We start from the raw sequence: 18,400 nt of genomic DNA on the forward strand, positions 1-18,400 counted from the left end.
CTGTTGCTTTCCTTTTATGCTAAGACAGGTTATGAACACAGAGTTATTAGTAAAAAGCCCCTTTTCGCCCATTTGAAAGCACTGTCATACCAATACATTGCCTAAAATTTTTTGGTTTTGTTGTTAATATTTTAAGCAGAGCTTTGAGGTACCTTTGGCTGAGTGAAGAATAAAAAACTTGAAGTTTTCCTGTCTGCCAAGGATGATATTCAGGATTTTAGACCCTGAGGAATATATGAAGCTTGGCTTTTCCATCGGAGATTATGGGCTTTCAGCTGTCTGATGGAAGATTTAAAGGCAGGAGATGGGGGGATATAAAGAACCCAGTGAGGCTTTATTACAGTGAAGAGAATGAGTATCCTTCCAGTATCGGGGCTCATGGTCACCTGTTTTTAAAAGTGGAAACCGGCGGTGGCAACTTTTAAGTGTAGAGTGAAATGCCTCACTAATCCCTCATTTTTATTTTTTATCTGAAACTTGTAATCCATCTGAGCCTTTGGAGGGCTAATGCTCTAGCACCACTCTGCCACGTGAGTTGTCAGGAAGCTCACTGACACTCCTGGGCCCTGTGGCTCTCTGTAGGTCTTCATCCTGCAGCTGGAAGGAGAGAAACACTGGCGTCTCTACCGTCCGACTGTGCCCCTGGCCCAGGAGTACAGCGTGGAGTCCGAGGACAGGATTGGGAGGCCGACCCATGAGTTCACGTTGAAGGTACGCGACTTCCGTCCTGGCTGCTGCTCCTGACACAGGTTTCCGTTTGGGTTTTAGTGTGTGTTCAGTGGTCCCCATGGGAATATATGCAAGAGTGTGGGGTCGAGCTGGCTCTCGCTCGTTAGCATGTGCAGCTTTTTTTTTTTTTTTTTTTAAGATTTTATTTATTTATTTGACAGAGAGATCACAAGTAGTCAGAGAGGCAGGTAGAGAGAGAGAGAGGAGGAAGCAGGCTCTCTGCAGAGCAGAGCCCAATGTGGGACTCAATCCCAGGACTCCGAGATCATGATCCGAGTTGAAGGCAGAGGCTTAACCCACTGACCCACCCAGGCACCCAACACGTGCAGCATCTAAAGGAGACTTGGTGTTTGTACCTGTAGAACGACTGAGGAAACGTTAAGTTCATTTTCTAAACAACGCATCTCCAAATATAATCAAGTTCCACAGGAATGGATTGTGAATTGGCTGACCACTAACTTCTCCAGAGTAGAAGTGGGAGGTTTGGCCTTGGGCGGCTTCACCAAATCTAAGCCAGCCCACGGGACCTGGTTATAGCTTACTTAGGCAGAGCACAGCCAGGAACCCCTTAGTTTTTTTTGTTGGTGAAATTCTAGCATGACCCACTTTCCTCCTAATAGTACACTAGACTCTCTGGACTCAACTTTATGTTGAATTAAGATAAAACAGCTCAAATCATTCCAAAAATTCTACCAACCTGATAGACTTGCATATAGTTATTATTGTTGCATTTCTTGTGACTTGAACTTGTAATTAGTTATTACTCAATGATTTATGGTCCTTCCTTGATTTCAAAAGCTTTTCCTGTTTGCCTGTGACTGGGAGAAATAATCTCCTTTTGTAGATGTGTGTTTATAGTACAGGAGATTTGAATAAATACAATTAAAGGTAACTTTTTTTTTTTTAAGTTCTTGGTCAGCAGTCAGCAAACGATGGCCCATGGGCCAAAAATATGCCCTGTTGCCTTTTTTTCGAAAATCAAGTTTACTGGAACACAGCCATATCCCTTTCTTATTTGCCATCTAGGGCTGCATTCACAACGCACCTGCAGGGTTGGCTGGTTGCCATGGAGATCACGTGACCTGCAAACCACAACTATTTACTGGAGCCCTTTACAGAAAGAGTTCACCAACCCTCTCTCTTGGTGAAGCATGTTTAATAGGCTCTTGGTTGATTATTTTTAGGCCATAGACTAAGCTGTCCATGGTGTCTAAGGCCAGCGCTGAGTTACCTAGCCTGATGACTGGCTACTTGCTATGCCCAAGAAGGTTGGTCTTCCTAGTGGTCTTCAGATATAGATGGTGTGGGTTCTGGGAGGCAGTGGTGGGAGACTGGGAGGAGGTGTGGTGATGCCCATTAATCATACCCATCCTGTTTCAGTTCATTAAGAGCAGCCCCAAGTCCCTGGGAGGAGAAACAAGCATTGTGTACCATGGGTTTTTATTCAAGTTGCATGTCTGTATACATATGGGGTTTAAATCAGTGATGCTCTTCAAATGAAATCTTGTGTAAATGCCCCGTGTATGAAACAGAGAAGCTGAGTCACTCTGGGTGGGGAGGGCATGAAGGCCACAGTGAGGGTCACCAAACCCAGGGTCTCAGGATGAAGACCCCTCCTACAATGGAAACACCACTCTGGTTTGGGGATCTGACACACCTAGGTTTGAATTCAGCTGCTGTTACTTAAGAGCTGTGTGTTCTTGGGCATCTTATTTATCTCAGTCTTAGTTTCTCCTTTTTTGAAAAGGAGATCATAATAGTTACCTTGTAGGTTGTAAGAATTAAAAAATATGTTTCAGTGCCTCTTTGTAATGAAATTCCTTGGAAGAGATGGCTCTATGTCAACATATTTATTGCTGCTTATCAAATTCCCACAAATTCTCACAAATTCAGTGGCTTAAAACAACACAGATTTATTAACTTATAGTTGTGCAATTCAGCAGTACAAAAGGGATTTGGTTTCACTTGGCTGAAATCATGTGTTGGCAGGACTGATTCCTTCCAGGGGCTCTAGGGGAAAATTCATTTCCATGCTTTTTCCAGCTTCCAGAGGCCGCCTGCATTCCTTGGCTCATGGCCCCTCCTCCATCTGCAAAGCCAGCCTTTTTCCCACTGCCATCTCTGGTTCTCTCTTGCTGTACCCTCTTCCACTTTTAAGTACCTGCCTGGATAATCTGGAATAATTTCCCTGCCAGCAGCCTTCATTGGCCTTGTCCGTGTGCCCTAAATATTTATAGGTGCCCGGGGTTAGGACATAGACAGTAGGGACCCTGTCACCATTCCTGGTCTTCTCTCGTGCTCTTGGGCACTTCTCCCACCAGGCTTTCCTCCATTCCTCCAGAACCATTCTCCCCAAGGTTACTGGGGGCCTCCATGTCGTCAAGACCAGAACAGTGCTTACCTCCGAGTCTGCATCCAGCAGCCCCCTGTCAGCCTTGCTGGACACAGTGGGTCATTCCTGCCTTCTTCACTGGGCTCCGGGATCCCACCCTCTCTTCTCTTGCCCACCTACTGGCTGTTCTTCTTCATTCTCTTTTCTCAGTCTTAGTTTCTCCTTTTTTGAAAAGGAGATCATAATAGTTACCTTGTAGGTTGTAAGCGCTCACGAATATGTTTCATTCTCAGTCTCTTTGCTCTTTTGCCCTCAGTCTTTGTGTCTCTGAATGTTAGGGTGCCAGGGCTTATTTCCTGGACCTCTTTCCTCAATCCATACCTACTCCCATGGTTTTAAATTCCCTCTAGACTGTCATATTTTCTGTGCTATGTTCTGTCTCTAGCCTACATATCTAAACTCTAGACTTATATCCAGCTACCTACTTAATATATTCACTAAAAAGGTAAAAGGTATTGCCAGTTTAATATTCTGCAAAGCAAATTCCCATTTCCCATCCTCTCCCTAGCCTCCTTTCCTGTAACTGGCTCTCCATTTTCCTGCTTGTTCAGGATAAAACCCTTGGATGTGGATCTATACAAAAGCCTCCTATTTGGTATCCCCATTGTAGACTTTTCTGACGTAGCAACCATATGATCCTTTCCAGTTCCATTGAACCCTTTGCCCAGACCTACTTTTGAGAGCCATTGAACCCTTTGCCCTTTCTTTTAAATCTAGAATAAAAGCCGAAATCCTTAAAACAGCCCAGAATGCCCTGTCATCTGGCCCCTCTGCTGCCTTCTCACTTCATCTGCCATCATTTCCACCCTCACTACTCTCCTACCACGTTGACCAGTGCTTTTCAAACGTGCCAAGCACATTTTCAACCTCAGGACCTTTGTGCTGCTCTTCCCTCTCTCTGGAATCTTTTCTGCCCAGGTAGTCCCATGCTGGCTTGCTCATTTCCTAAAGTCTCAACTGAAATGCCATTGTAGCAGAGTGAGGTATCCGTGCCCATCCTGAATAAAAATGGCACCCATTACCCCAGGCACACCCTGCCTCTCCCCCCCCACTCCCGTTTGCTTCATTCCTCTCCTTTTGCTTCTTTCATTTTCACTGCATTTACCACCACTGGACCTTATTTATTTACTGCTCTATCTGCCTTGCTCCACTAGAATGTTTTTATGGTATCCGTTGACTCTTCCTTCTCCTCATGTTTGCTCTTTGTCTTGAATGAACTACCAAAAGGCAGGCCTGGTTTTGTTTACCGCTCTATCCCCAGTGCCTAGCATGGTGCCTGTCATGGGAAGAGGGTGGGGATTAGTTAATCAGATGTTTGTGGTATGAATAAATGCACAAATGAAGGTCCCATTTAGAGGGGTGGTGCAGAGACAGTCAGTGAGTGATAGGTGTAATTGTGAGTAAAGCATTTGTTTGAAGGAGTAATTTCCCTGTCAGCTTGGTGTCATTCAGGGTGCGTGAGCCACCAAGATAGCGCTCGCGAATATGTTTCATTGTGTATTATTTCTTGCTTTAAGGAAAATCTTAACATTAAGAAAAGTTTTGTTTTGTTTTGTTTTGTTTTTGTTTAAATTTGCTGTATCTTGAGCTGCCTCTGCAGGGCCCATACTCCTCATCAGTGAGCTGACTGCTTCCTGTTGTGGCAGTTTTGGGTTTTTTTTTTTTTTTTATCCAGGTGGGATTAGTGAGGGTATAGCCTCTGGAGTGATTTAGGAAGGATACTTCTGCCCCTGGCTTGGGCGAGACCTGGGACAGAGTAGAAGTTCACCTGCCCTAGAGAGTGACTAATCTTCCCTCACATCTAGTTTTTAGGTTCAAGTGAAGGGTTAAACATTCATTGAGCCTCTGTTGTATACCTGATGCTTTGGTGGCTTAGGCTCTGGGGAATACATAAAGGACCTTGACCATGCCTAGAAGAGCTCACCAACTTAATGGTGGGGGGGTGGCGGTGGCAGGTAGAGTAATTACAGAACAACCTCCTGCCGTTATGGCTCCAGGAAGTCTGGAAATGGCATCTCCTTTAATCCTGAAAATATGTCTGTGATTGTTGGGCCAGTGCCTCTGTTTTACAGGTGAAGGAGCTGAGGCTTAGGGGGGTTCAGTAATTTCTTGGGGTCACTAGCCTGTAAATGGCAATGTTTGTTTGACTCTAAGGCTCCTACTGTTCACCACTTGAAGGGTAGAGACAGGGGAGGGTGCAGGCTTCCCACCGTGTCACCTGCTTGATCCCTGGATTGGGGCAGGACAGTTTCAATGTACCTGCTCTTAGCTTGTGAGTAAACAAAGTGGATACTGAAACCCTCTCCAGGTTTGGGGTTCACAGTGACAGGCTCATAGGCATGATGAAGCTAGACTATTGGGACCCCAGGAGCCCAGCACACAGACCACCTCAGGAATCACAAAGTAGGTTTCTAGAATGGAAGACTGAAACCCAGAGCCTATTTTTGTCTCTTTAAGACATGGAGGATTGAAAAGACACTCTCCTTACTAACTCCCTTCTCTCTCTCTCTTTTTTTTAATTTCCTTCAGCCAGGTGATTTCCTGTACTTTCCCAGAGGGACCATTCATCAGGCGGACACTCCTCCAGGGCTGGCCCACTCCACTCACGTGACCATCAGCACCTACCAGCACAAGTAAACTCTCTCCTCCCAGCCGTCCATCCCAGGGAGGCTCAAGTTGTGGCCCATGGCAGCCACATGCAAAAGGGAATGAGGAGGTTGGCCACTGCTGTCCTGTTTATCCAACCTCAGGGGTTTCCTTCAGGCTCCCTTGCTAACTTCCAGTTCCTTTATAGAGTCCTGCCCATGCTGCAGGTCCATCTGGGATTCCTCCTGGGAACATCCTGAGCCTAACTGTATAGAACATTGGATGTTGCCCCATGAGGCTCCCAGAGTTCGGGAAGAAAGAACCAGAGCTGTGGTGCTGTGTTAGTGAAGCCAGGCTGGGCTTGTGGCCTCTCTAACATTTTCTTATTGCAGTTAAATATTTATAACATAGAATATGCCACTTTAAACATTTTTAACTGTACAATTTGGTGACATTAATTATATTCACACTGTTGTGCAACCATCACCACTGTTTTCAAAACATTTTCATCACCCCACACAGAAAGTCTGTATTCACTGAAACCTCCAGATCTCTTTTAAGGGTTCCACTTTTTATAAAGTTCATGAAATTGAGTAGGAAAGGAAGTCTGGAACAGTGAGACCTAAAAGCACATGTGCTGAACATAGTTCTAATTAAAACCGTGTTCCATTTCGGTGAGTGCCGCCTCACAGGACCTGGGCGGCAGCAGCCTCCCTGTGAGCTGTTTCCGGCCAGCCGCCGCCTTCCTCGCACCTGCCAGTCGTCGCCGCCCTGCGGCTTGCAGGCACCAGACCCTGTGCAGTTGCTGGGAATGCGGCCTGGGACGGAAGGCGCTTGGAAAGAGCTTGCGCTCTGGAAGTGGTGGTGAGAGGGGACACGGACTGGGAAATAGTTAGCAGTGGGATAACTCCGTCATGGGTGTGCAGAGGAGACTCCTGAGGAGCACAGGGAAGGCTTCAGAAATGACACCGAGGCTGAGTGAGTCTTCAAGGATGAGAAAGCAGAGGTGGGTCAGATGGTCAGGGGAGGAGAGGCATCCCCGTCCCAGTGGACAGCAGGCCCCCTCCTACCTTCAGAGCCATGACTTGCAAAACAAGTGAGCATGACTTCTTCCTCATCTGGCTTTTCTGGGTGACATGAACCCATGTGTTTACGAGGCTGACCAAAGCAACTAGCTGGAGCCTGGCCTATAGTTAGTGTAGTCCCTGCCCACAGTAGGCCAAAGCTTGTGTTATGCTTCCTTTATGAAACATGCTCTTCTCACTGTCACTAGGCATAGCCAGGAACAGAAGGTCATCGCAGCAGGCTCAAGAAGAGCAGGAAAAATTGGGGGAGTGGGATCGTAAGAACCGGAGAGGGGCCAGCCCCAGGGAGGCTGGAACCAGGAGTTCACAGTGGGTGTCAAGCAGCTCGGGCCTTAGCAGCCAGTTTGGCCCTGTAGGTATCTGTGTAGCTTCTGGTGTCCTGCCGTTAATGTGACTGAGCTACTCCCCCATCTGGGATTCTCTGTCTTTTGCATTCACTTGATGCCTCCAACTAGTTTTCTAGTCAGTGGCTTTTCATGCGCTTGTTTTCCTTCCTCATCTCCTGTTCACTCATACCATGGACTCCTCCATAAGCCGTCATCCCTTACTTATCTGACCTCCTTTATCTCCCTGAATCTAAAAGCTTCTACTTCTGCTAAACTGTTTTCCAATCCTAAGAGCAAAGATCTGGTGGGCTGCCCCTGGGCCCCACACGTGCCTTCTCTGGTCAGCGGGGGAGGTGGACAGGCACCATAATTGAGGAGTCTCAGGTCAGACGCTGACCTGTGCCTTTATCAGTGGTGCTGGAGCTAGAATGGGACAAACTAGAACTCAGGAACCATTGCTCCCCAGAGCTGTCCCTGTGCCGTGGGCCTGGTCCCCTGACACTGGCACGGTGAGGATTGGGGCCTTTCCTTAAACCCTCTCAAGGGTCAGTTGCTGGGAGTGTCTGAGATCTGGGACAGCAGCAGATTAATTTGTCTGTTTTGCCAAAGTGAACCCCTCAAGAGATATTAATCTCAAATTTTGGCCCAAGATCCATTCTGACTCTTAACAAGAGCACAGAGCTCAGTTTAACTGCAGTGACCCCTCTTCACGAGCAACTGTCGCACCATTTCACCTAGGACCCTGTGAAAGAAGAGCTTCTTTTTGTGCTGGTAAAAGATCTCCAGGAGGCAGCTCATTCAGTCAGATGTGAGGCTGGGTGTAACATTAAGTTGCAGAGTGTGAGGACACCAAATGGTAGACATCTTAGGGAAAGTGTCACTGATGTGACTTTTGTCTTCTGACACTTTTTTGGAAGGAAGCATAAAAGTGTTAATTTTGCTTACTGAGTGAGAAGCAAAAGTCATACTGTGAATTCCCATTTTTGTGCATAGCCAGCTATTTGAAATCTGGTGATACTGAGGGAAGATTTTAAACAGCTAGAAATATTTAAAGAGAGCAACCCCACAGAGTGTCTCTGCAGTGGCACACATTTAGGAGTGCGCCAACCGTAAATGGCCCAGGCAAATTCAGGTGATTGAACACTGATGCTCATCCCTAGATGTTATTTTTGGCCACCGGATTCTACCCTTCTAGCCCTGCTAGAGTTTAACAAGTTGCATATTGACTGTTTTGAAATTAATTGATGTTGGGTATTTCACTGAGGAAGAGTGCCCCTCTTTTATAAGGGAAAAAGGAAAATGTAACGTCTTACAGTTCAGATAATGTGTAACAGTCCAGGGATTTTGCTGTTACCTTAAATGTATTTCTTTTGGAATTTTTTTTAACATAAACTATATTTTAGGTCCTATGATTGTTAAAAATTTCCTACAGAGCTCCTCTCAAAGACATTTGTGTTACAACTGAAAACATTAAAAATAAATTGGGCCCTTGAACTTCCTACTTACACCTGTATAGGATTGTGTGGTATCTTTTAAGAGAGAAGTCGTGAATTAAAGCCTAGCTTCCCACCTTCTAACTTTCCACATGAGTGTCTGGGAAAGGGGAGGGGGAGAAGCAGTGTGATTGATGAAGGCCTTCAAGTTTTTTTGTGCTGTGTAATGTCTAATTAATGGAACTCACTGTGCCTGGGGAGTCAGAATGTAGTTTGTAGCTTTGGGATTTACTAGTAATCAGTGTTTTATGTAGATTCCGTGGGTGTTCACTGTTTTCTTTCTGGGTGCGTGTTGCAGTTCGTGGGGAGATTTCCTTTTGGACACCATTTCGGGGCTTGTATTCGACACTGCCAAGGAAGATCTGGAGTTCCGGGCTGGCATACCCCGGCAGCTGCTCCTGGTAAGGAGTAAAGACTTGGGTCGGTGGGTGGGCAGTGGCAGCCCAGGCCAGCAAACGCTGTGGCCTGCCTCCTCTGGACTCCAGGATCCTTCTTCCCACTGGAGTCAAGCTCATCTCCTGCGTCGATGTATGGTTTGCAGAGACCGTCGCGCTGTGCGCGTTATGTGGGAGCTGAAGGGCTGAGACTGTTGTGTAGACTGCGCGGGGGCGCTAGAGGGCAGTGTGGGAACGCTGGCTGAGGGAGTGGCTGAATCTGAGTCCCGTGACAGGGAGAGCCCTAGCTTCAGTCCACAGGAGTGAGACCTGTGCAGGAGCCCCACTGGCTGTGCTGGCTGGTGCTGCTCCAAGGGCTGCTCTGGAGACCAGGACATGCGCGGGAAGCCCTGCTGGAGGTCGGGCCAGGACTCACTTCTCCTTCCAGCAGGTGGACGCCACGGCTGTTGCGAGGAGAAGGTTAAGTGGCTTTCTGAGGACTCTTGCCGACCGGCTGGAGGGCACCAAAGAGCTGCTTTCAGCTGACATGAAGAAGGATTTTGTTATGAACAGACTCCCCCCTTACCACATGGGAGACCCAGCGGAGCTTTCAACACCAGGTGCGGTATTTCAAGGCTTTCCTGGATGGGCTCCTCTTTGGACAGGTGGAAAGTGAGCAGCATTTTAGAATTAAGGTGGACCTAGATCTATCTTTAGCATGTTATGTTTGGATGAGACATGCTGTTGCTTTAGGGATCCTGCATCTCACAAGTCTTTTTGTAAAGAACCTGCATCCCAGCGTGATGGGGAGAAAGAGCCCTGTGATTGTGGGTGAGAAATATGTGTATTTATGGGCACTCTGGTATTCACCATCTTCAGGAAGCTTTAAGAACTTGAACACTAAAATAATCCCAGCAAGATTATCTCAAAGATGGGTGAAATGTAAGAATACCCAAGGTTGTCACTCACATTCCCAGAGTTCCAAGTGACTATTTTGTGACCAGTTTAGGCTGCAAATGACCTAACCCTTCTGGATAGGTGGTGATAGCAGGCCATCAGTACAACACTCCTGCAGTGGGACAGACGGATTTAGGACTTGTTACAACAGGGAAGACCACACACTGCTGGGAATTGTGGGGCATCTCAGTGTAAGATTTTTGGAGGGATTTATATTTATAGCTTGAGTTAGGTGATTTTTCAGGAGGGTTGAGAAAGCAGGGCTTTGTTCTTGGATGGACGCTGTCAGAAAATAAGGAGTCTGTTTGCTCTTGTGTAGGCAGGAGGGATGAAATGAGGCTGAGGTGGCAGCTAGTAAGGGAGGAGATCAGCTTGCTTCCGCCGGAGTTCGGACATGATGTTGGACTGGTCTTGCTTTTGTTTCGCCCTTTCAGAGTAGCCTTGTTGAATGTTGGTGTTCTGTGGAATGGTCTGTGTTCAGCAGGTGAACACTGAGACAGGGCTGTGAGTGCCAGGCCAGCTCTCCTGCTGCTTTTCTCCTTCTCTGTAGAGTTGAGATGATTATTTTTACTAAGGTTTATAAAAGTTTCCTTTCTCATGGTTGAGACCCACTAAAATAAGAAAATCTGTAAGGTCACCTTTAACATTGATTCCACTTTATAATTTTATAATAATTGATTCCACTTTATAATTTCATCTTTCGGGGAAGTTTAGGATGTGTTTTTGTACCTGTTCAAAGTAGATTTTTACCAACATGTGTATTTTAATCTTTAGTAAAAGTTTTATGAGTATCAGCTTATAGCACAGAGTATCTTACCAGAACTCTTATCTTAGCCACTAGAGTCTGTAACACTATGTTCCCTCAAGACTCCTTCTTCAACCAGATGACCCCATAAGTCTGGTCTCTTTTTAGTGGGTAACTTTTGTATGAAGTTAAATCCAACTTGGAAAAGACTTTTTTTTCTGTGAGCTTAATTAGGTGGCTTTCATAACACAGTGCTTGACCTCCATGGATGGGTTAAGTTTCTAGGATTACACAACTAGTCCTTGGTGAGGTGGTGTGGTATGGACTCATTTGTTGTACTGCTGGGCTTGACACACAGAGCAAATGGCAGACGGAGGCTGGAACCTGGGGAAGCCAGTGTAGGGTGCAGAAGGTACAGCTACTCTGCTTCTGTGGCCTGGTTTAGATCTGTAAGAATGAGCTCCGTAAGGTTGTAAACTGTACTTCAGTATCATTATAAATATGGGGTAAGCCAATACTAGAGTTGGAGGGTACCCCACAGTTGGATTCACTGCACATAAATTTGAGCCTGGGTTTTCTAGTGAAGGCTGGCTTTCCTCCTCTGGGTTTTCTAGGTGGACAGTTACCAAGGTTGGACAGCACAGTGAGATTGCAGTTCAAAGACCACACCATCCTCACAGTAGGGCCGGATCAGGATCAGTCTGTGAGTATCCAGAGGGGAGGAGGTCTTCTCTCCTCCCAGGACATTTCCATCACAGACCTCAGGTTATCAAACTAACAGACGGCCCCTGCCTTTTCAGACCCGCTTGGCAGCCGTCTGTCCTCCTAAAGTAGTGCCCTCACTTTCCATCAGAGGGTACCCAGATCTCACTATGCCAAGGATGCCTGCCTATTGGGCATTGGTGGTGGGCCCGCATGCCCACAGATCCCGCCTTCATTTCCCCCATGCAGTGTTGGCTGCCTGGTCTCTGCCTTCTGGTTCAGGCCACACTGCACTTGCTCAGACAACTGCAGACCTTCCTTGTTCACGCACCTCCCTCACGCACTCTCCCATCCTGTACCTTGCCCAGTCTGTCATTTTGTACGATTTTGTTGATGTTCTATCTTCTAGACATGGAGAAGGAAATTTATATCCATAACCTTGCCACCTAGCCCCATGGTTCCTAAAACTGGCATACTGATCCTAGACTCAATTGGAAAACTTTCAGAAATAATAAATTCCTGGGCTTCACTTGATCTGGGTTACAGCTTCCGTGTTTATTACTAAAGCTCCCTCCATAATCCTAAGGACCTCGAGCTATGGCTTCACCTTCTTCCTCTTGGCCAGCCATCTTGGGAGGTACTCCAGGAGTGACTGGAGGGGCTGGGAGTGAGGGAGCTAGATGTGTGCATAACCAGACTGTCACAGCCATCAGGGTCACACCTGGACAGGACTGGTTTATAGTATATATAGAAAACCTCAAAACTCTCTTGTATTCTTAAAAAAAAAAGTCCTAGTAACGCTTATCTAAGAGGTGACAAGGACTGAGGTTCTGGTCGCTGTGTAAGATGGATGGACGGGAGTCTACAGTAATTGGAAGTTTTTATAGATCCCCTTCTGAAGAGGTAGCATTCATTCTGTGGTGTTCATAAATTGCCAGCTTATAACTGGGAATATCATATATGGATATAAAAAAGGTGTTGGCTGGATTAAATGAAACTTGAATGTTTCATTGATAAGCTGATATGTAAGTGGTTGCTTTTTCATTAAGCCATACTGTTTCATCTTAAAAAAGGACCACTGCCTATTTGCTATATACAAATAGTAATCTGAGGTATATAGTTTGTGTGTATATATATATATATTCTAACTTTGTGCCAAAAAGATTCTTGGTGTTGAATTTTGTTTTGGAGAACCCTCCTTGGGTTGACCTCCTCCATACTGTGTTGTTGACAACTCTTACCTTTTATTTAAGGATGAAACTCAGAAAAAGATGGTTTACATCTATCATTCCTTGAAGAATAGGAGAGAGACACACATGATGGGAAATGAGGAAACAGAGGTCTGTTCCAACCTAAAATGTCTTTCCTGTGATTTGGTGATGGCTGGGAAGAATGTGTTACCTTTAATTTATGGGGGATGTGCTTTCTTGTGACTGCAGTGTGGGCTTAATGTTTCACTCAATTGACAGAGCCCTTGCAAGGGATGATTAAGTCAGACAGTTCTGTGATATACATACACATATACCATCTTTAAAAGATATAAGCTGGGGGGCACCTGGGTGGCTCAGTGGGTTAAAGCCTCTGCTTTCAGCTCAGGTCATGATCCCAGGGTCATGGGATCGAGCCCCATATCTGGCCCTCTGCTCAGCGGGGAGCCTGCTTCCTCCTTTCTCTCTGCCTGCCTCGCTTCCTACTTGTGATCTCTACCTGTCAAATAAATAAATAAAATATTAAAAAAAAAAAAGATATAAGCTGGGACCCGGTAGCCTGATAGGAAATGTGTAATATAAATATGAAGCATTTTAAATGACTAATTTCTTAGGATATAAACTCAGAGACCTTTTGTGAAGTCTGAGTTTTTATGTGGCAAATTCTATACATTGTCTAGTTGTAAGGGTACCAAAAATGCTGAGAACTGTACAAGTTTTTATGAAAATACCACTTTAATATTTTTCATCTGACTAGTTTATTGTTTTTCAGTCCCATGGACTTCGCTTCCCTTTATCACATATGGATGCACTGAAGCAAATTTGGGACCACTCAGCTATTTGTGTCAAGGACCTGAAACTTACCACAGATGAGGAAAAGGAAAACCTGGTGGTATCCCTCTGGACAGAATGCCTAATCCAGGTAGTCTAGTGCCTTCCCAGAATCCAGGGTGTACCGTCTCACAGATACACACATGTGCAAAGAAGAGCAATGATTGATGTGGTGCTTTGAGTCAGTCGACTGGGACTGACCTGGTCTTACAACGATTTTCCTCACCTGTGTTTCTAATAACATGAGCCGTACCTATTTCAGGGAGTTAGGCATACAAAAAAAAGGTGTCTCAGTAATAAAACCATACTTCTGGCAAACTCATTTATTCCAGTGTGGTAGAAAAGGCACAACTCCAATAAATGTATCATTGAAAGTTAAAGGTCGTTACCTGGCTTTGTCGTTGTTCTTTGGAAGAAACAACTTCTTTAAAGAGCCTCATTGGCCCTACAAAAATCTTTTAAACAATTAACACAAAGAAAAATTTTAAATTGGTTTTATACAATGAAAATATACATACCTTCATGTATACACAACCCCTCCCCCCCATTAAAATAAAGTTACCCTGATAACATAAGTTTTATTAAATACTGTCACACTAATGAAAGGACTCACATCTGTGGGCATATGTGAATTTTATAGATGCTGCTTCAAAGATGACAAAGCCTGAGAGTGAAGGAAAAATATTCAGTATTTACATGGAAAGACCAAGTCTCTATAAAAAATGCTCAAAATAGTGGGTCTTTGCATTTAAACAATTCACTGTTATTTTACATTCTAAAGTGCTCATAGGCTGATATTTAAAAATATCACTGGAGTATTTAATCTTTCTATATAAAAATAGAGCAGTTTTCTGCTTTTTGGTAAAAGTTTGGGACAAAGGGAACAGTTGTCTCAACTTAAGTATTTTTCCCTCCTGAGTTGGTTTTAAACTTAAGAACTGTATAATTTTTAAAGGTGGTAATGATTACTTGATATCCTACCTGATTTTGCTTAAAAATGGAAACGAAAAACTGAATTTTCAGCCATTAAGTAAAATGGTATAGTCAAGGCTCAAATACTGCTTGGCTTTAATTTAAACATTTTGGAATTTCCCTTTACTACTTCAGGCAGACAAAGAACAATGGGACTAAACAACTCCTTGAGGGCAGGATGAGGCAAAATCTAGGGTGAGGTCTCAGCACCAGGACAGGTGACCACTGGTTAGTCTTGTCACCCGAAGGGCGTCTATTACTAAAGAGAGCAAGGATGGTCACAACTTATTTGTGCTATTTTAGTTTGGCCATAGAAAATATACCAGTATTCAAACCTTTTTCCTGAACAAAGCTGAGGTCCTTCCCTGGGGTCAGTTACAAGTACGAATACTTAACGGTGCTTCAGTTATAAAAGCCTCAGTAGAGAAGAACCTTTAAGGCTTATCTAATACAGCAGCTTAATAGGAAGCTTTATTAATAAATATGTTTTTAGGCATTGCTAAAAAAAATTCATCTTCTTGCAAAAGGATGACTTGACCTAAAGGAATTGGTTTCCCTGTGCTTATTAGCACTCACATACCATCTCCTAGGATATTAATAACTAATACAGGCTGACAGTCACCAGTGTCCTACAATGACAGTCAGGAATAGGACTTGTGTCTGGTAGGTAGGTGAGAAAACACACACTTGAGGGAACTTGCTCATCACACACTGGAGACCAAGCAGGACTAGCACCTTTCACAGAAATCAGAACATGCTTTTCATAGGACACTACACAACTGGTAAGAATACTTGAGTGTTTCCATGGTTAAGAGCAATGGTCTTAGAAGCTGGAAGAAAACATCATTCTGCTTAGTGATGTAGGACCATGAGGATAAGTAAATTCCTTTCTGAGGGATGTGAGATTCCTTCTTTGTTCTTTCTAGAGATGGTGCAGATTCTCACAATATTTCAATGTCCCATTTCTGTGTTTCTTCTCCCTCCAGGGGTTGATTTACAATTACATGAGTCTTGTCATAATAATTTCCTCCTAAAATGGGAATTCCAAAAGAAAAGATTATTTGTTCACACAGAAGCTCAACAGTATTCAGCCCACTGTGTGGTGGATTAAGACTTCATTTCCAAAGCAGCCTGAAGTGGGAAGCTGAGTTTAAATAAGCTTAGCTATGATTAACCTCAAATCAAACCATAGTATGATTCAAATTGAAAAACTAAGAGGTAAAACCGTTACCTGCAAAGCCGTGTGCCCAACAATGCAATGCTGGAGCAAAGTGCATGGAGAGAGCAGAGCTCGCCCTGAATGTCAGGCACTGTTTCTGTTTCCACAAGGACAGTGGCTGTGACTAAGCCAATTAAAGCAACAGCCCAGACCTTGCTCAATTCCAAACCAAGTTTAAATGATACCTACCATCAATTTTAAGTAAGGGCTTTTAAGGACTACAGCAATTCATGGCAAAAAGAGATTTCTAAGAAATGAGACATTTTGTGGCTGATGAAGCTTTAATTTTAGAATTGTTCTCAAAGATCATGTACCAAATGAGAATTTTACAACTGTCCTAATGAACAAAACCTCAGATTTTGTCCTTAGGCTTTTCCTGCTTGATCCAAGTCACTGATTGTTTTGTTTGTTAAAATAGCGTATCTTTTTTCCAGAGTAAGTAGAAATGAATTAGTATTTATTTTGTGCATCAGGATTTCTTTTACCCAGGAGGAGGAGTTTTGGAATTTAAAATTCTACCCAGGGGCACAAAATTTTGGGTTTCTTCAAAGGCCCACCTTTAATATCCAGGACAAGTTGATCGCTGAGATAGGAGCTGATGGTGCCATTTCTGTTTAGCCTCCACTTTTGCCGGAACTGTCCGTGTTCGGTCCACAGAGCCACTTTAGCCCCGGGGGTGTCCCGGCCTCCAATCACATCAAGGCATGTGTCACTGGCCTAAAGGTTAGGAAGAAGATTGGTGGTACTGTGTTAGCTCCAGTCAAGTGAACTGGGTCCCTTTACATGCTCTGATCTAAAAGAGAAGACTATCCAGCATAGTTACAATTTCACCAACTGCTTAAGTTGTCTTTAGGGCTACAGGAAGGAGATGGTACAGACACAAACCCACGGAAGTAGAGGTGCATCTGGCAACAGATGGTAAATGAAGGTTTGCTGAATTACAATTAAATATTAAGTCTCTGTTAGCATAAATGTATCAGGTGGACCTTGGTTTCTCTTTTTTTTTTAAGCAGGCTCCACACCCAATGGGGCTTAAACTCACAACCCTGAGTTCAAGACCTGAGCTGAAATCAAGAGTCAGATGCCTAACTGAGCCATGCAGCCATCCCTGAGTGTGGTTTTCATATAAAAGCATTGGATGATGTGCCAGATAGCATATAATAATTGCTTTGAAGTGCTTTTCATTTGTGTTGATGAGACAAAAGGAGAAAGTCCATTGGTGTTCTCTTCCCCAGAACATCAGATGTAATGGAGGCGTCATAAAGAAATGTAAACTTTATTTTCTAAGCATTTTAGTAACTTCTATACTACTACTTCACTAGGTAGTGTGAAACTGAAAGTTTCAAGATGTTTAGAATCACAAACAGCTGACTTTATCTGGACCACAGAGAAAGGAATGTGTCACAAGAAAGAGCACAATGGCCTGTTGGATCCAGTTAGTTGTCACTGGTTTTAAAGCGTCATTTAGGCAGAGCCATAATATGTGATAACCTTAGTTTTTACTTTGAAACAGAAATTGAATTTTCTAGATGAATTTTCTAACATTCTCAGTTAAAAGCTTTAGTAATATGGCAGGTTTTTTTTTTTTTTTTAATTTTATTTATTTATTTGACAGAGAGAGATGCAGTGAGAGAGGGAACACAAGCAGGGGGAGTAAGAGAGGGAGAAGCAGGCTTCCCGCCAGAGCAGGGAGCCTGACGTGAGCCTTGATCTCAGGACCCTGGAATCATGAACTGAGATGAAGGCAGACTCTTAAAGACTGAGCCACCCAGGTACCCTTACATGGCAGTATTGATATAATCATGCAACAGTGTTTCTAGGAAGTTGCATTATTTTATAATGCCATTTGATTAGGCAAGATTCTGGCCCCCCCCCCCAAAAAAAAATCGAAGGCCAAAAGATGGGGTGCAGAGTCCGCAGGGTGCCTGCTTACCTTGGATTTAAAGAGTCCTCGGCAGTAGTGCCAGATCTGAGTTGTCTTCCCGCTGTAGGGAGAAACGCACACGGAGGTGGCCCTTGTGTCAGCAATATTGCCAGTGACTGTCAGATACTCATCCTGGGCCCGGTTCTTTATCCTGATGTACACTGCAGGCTAGGATGGAGAAACAGCCATTTAGAAGGACTTGTTAACCTGGAAATCAGGTTTCATAGAAGGCAAGCTTAGCAGCAAGGAGTAAGGGGATCTAGTTTACACACTTTCACTCCTTCTCCCTTTAGCCAGTAAGTGTGAATTGGTATTTTTCTGTTGATAGGCCTTAGACCACTGAACACGTAGGTTAAGTTGTACAATAATCTCTATTCTACTTTTTTGAAAAATGCCCTTCTGGAAGAGGAAAAGGTAATAGCTTCATCTACTGAATGCCACATGGCAAGGGGTGGTGCGGCGTTCTGGACTTGCTGAGTTTCATTCAGGAACCACTGTGTCCTAGCTATGCTGGGGGAGGCAGAGGACCCCGAGCAGGAAGGCAAGGTACAGCCCTGCAAGGCTCTCACAACAACCTAGCCAATGCTGCAGTAATCACACATACCATTTGAGCTATGGTTAAGTGCCAAATGCCTGCTCTGGGAGGTCTTGAAAAACCCAGGTGAAGCTGAGGGCCTGGGCAGCTGTGGTAATGTTTCTTTGCCTTTATACTTTGTGGACCTTTACACTAATTCAAGGGAAGAGACCATGCATGTTTAATCACTATGTAGGTATTCAAAAATTGGGTAACAAAGAACTTTATCCCCTGGGCCTGGAATATATACCCAAAGTTTTCCAATAAAATATTAAATCTAGGA

The 18,400-nt window shown here is 44.3% G+C and overlaps 2 protein-coding genes across 4 annotated transcripts in view; one reads left to right on the top strand and one right to left on the bottom strand.

Moving 5' to 3' along the window:
• Positions 1-13,808, top strand: part of RIOX2 (ribosomal oxygenase 2) — a 33,050-nt gene extending 19,242 nt beyond the window's left edge. For both annotated transcript variants that reach the window (XM_059164396.1, XM_059164395.1), the window contains exons 4-10: positions 583-711; positions 5,651-5,754; positions 8,910-9,012; positions 9,434-9,605; positions 11,302-11,390; positions 12,643-12,729; positions 13,370-13,808. In XM_059164396.1, coding sequence (XP_059020379.1) covers positions 583-711; positions 5,651-5,754; positions 8,910-9,012; positions 9,434-9,605; positions 11,302-11,390; positions 12,643-12,729; positions 13,370-13,528 — 843 coding nt within the window. In that variant the 3' untranslated portion in view covers positions 13,529-13,808. The remainder of the gene's footprint in view (positions 1-582; positions 712-5,650; positions 5,755-8,909; positions 9,013-9,433; positions 9,606-11,301; positions 11,391-12,642; positions 12,730-13,369) is intronic.
• Positions 13,737-18,400, bottom strand: part of CRYBG3 (crystallin beta-gamma domain containing 3) — a 117,063-nt gene continuing 112,399 nt past the window's right edge. For both annotated transcript variants that reach the window (XM_059164391.1, XM_059164392.1), the window contains 3 exons: positions 17,553-17,711; positions 16,177-16,336; positions 13,737-15,430 (listed from right to left, as the gene is read on the bottom strand). In XM_059164391.1, the coding sequence (XP_059020374.1) occupies positions 15,342-15,430; positions 16,177-16,336; positions 17,553-17,711 (408 nt within the window). In that variant the 3' untranslated portion in view covers positions 13,737-15,341. The remainder of the gene's footprint in view (positions 15,431-16,176; positions 16,337-17,552; positions 17,712-18,400) is intronic.

This window comes from Mustela lutreola, chromosome 2, assembly GCF_030435805.1.
Source record: "Mustela lutreola isolate mMusLut2 chromosome 2, mMusLut2.pri, whole genome shotgun sequence".
Classification (NCBI taxonomy): Eukaryota; Metazoa; Chordata; class Mammalia; order Carnivora; family Mustelidae; genus Mustela; species Mustela lutreola.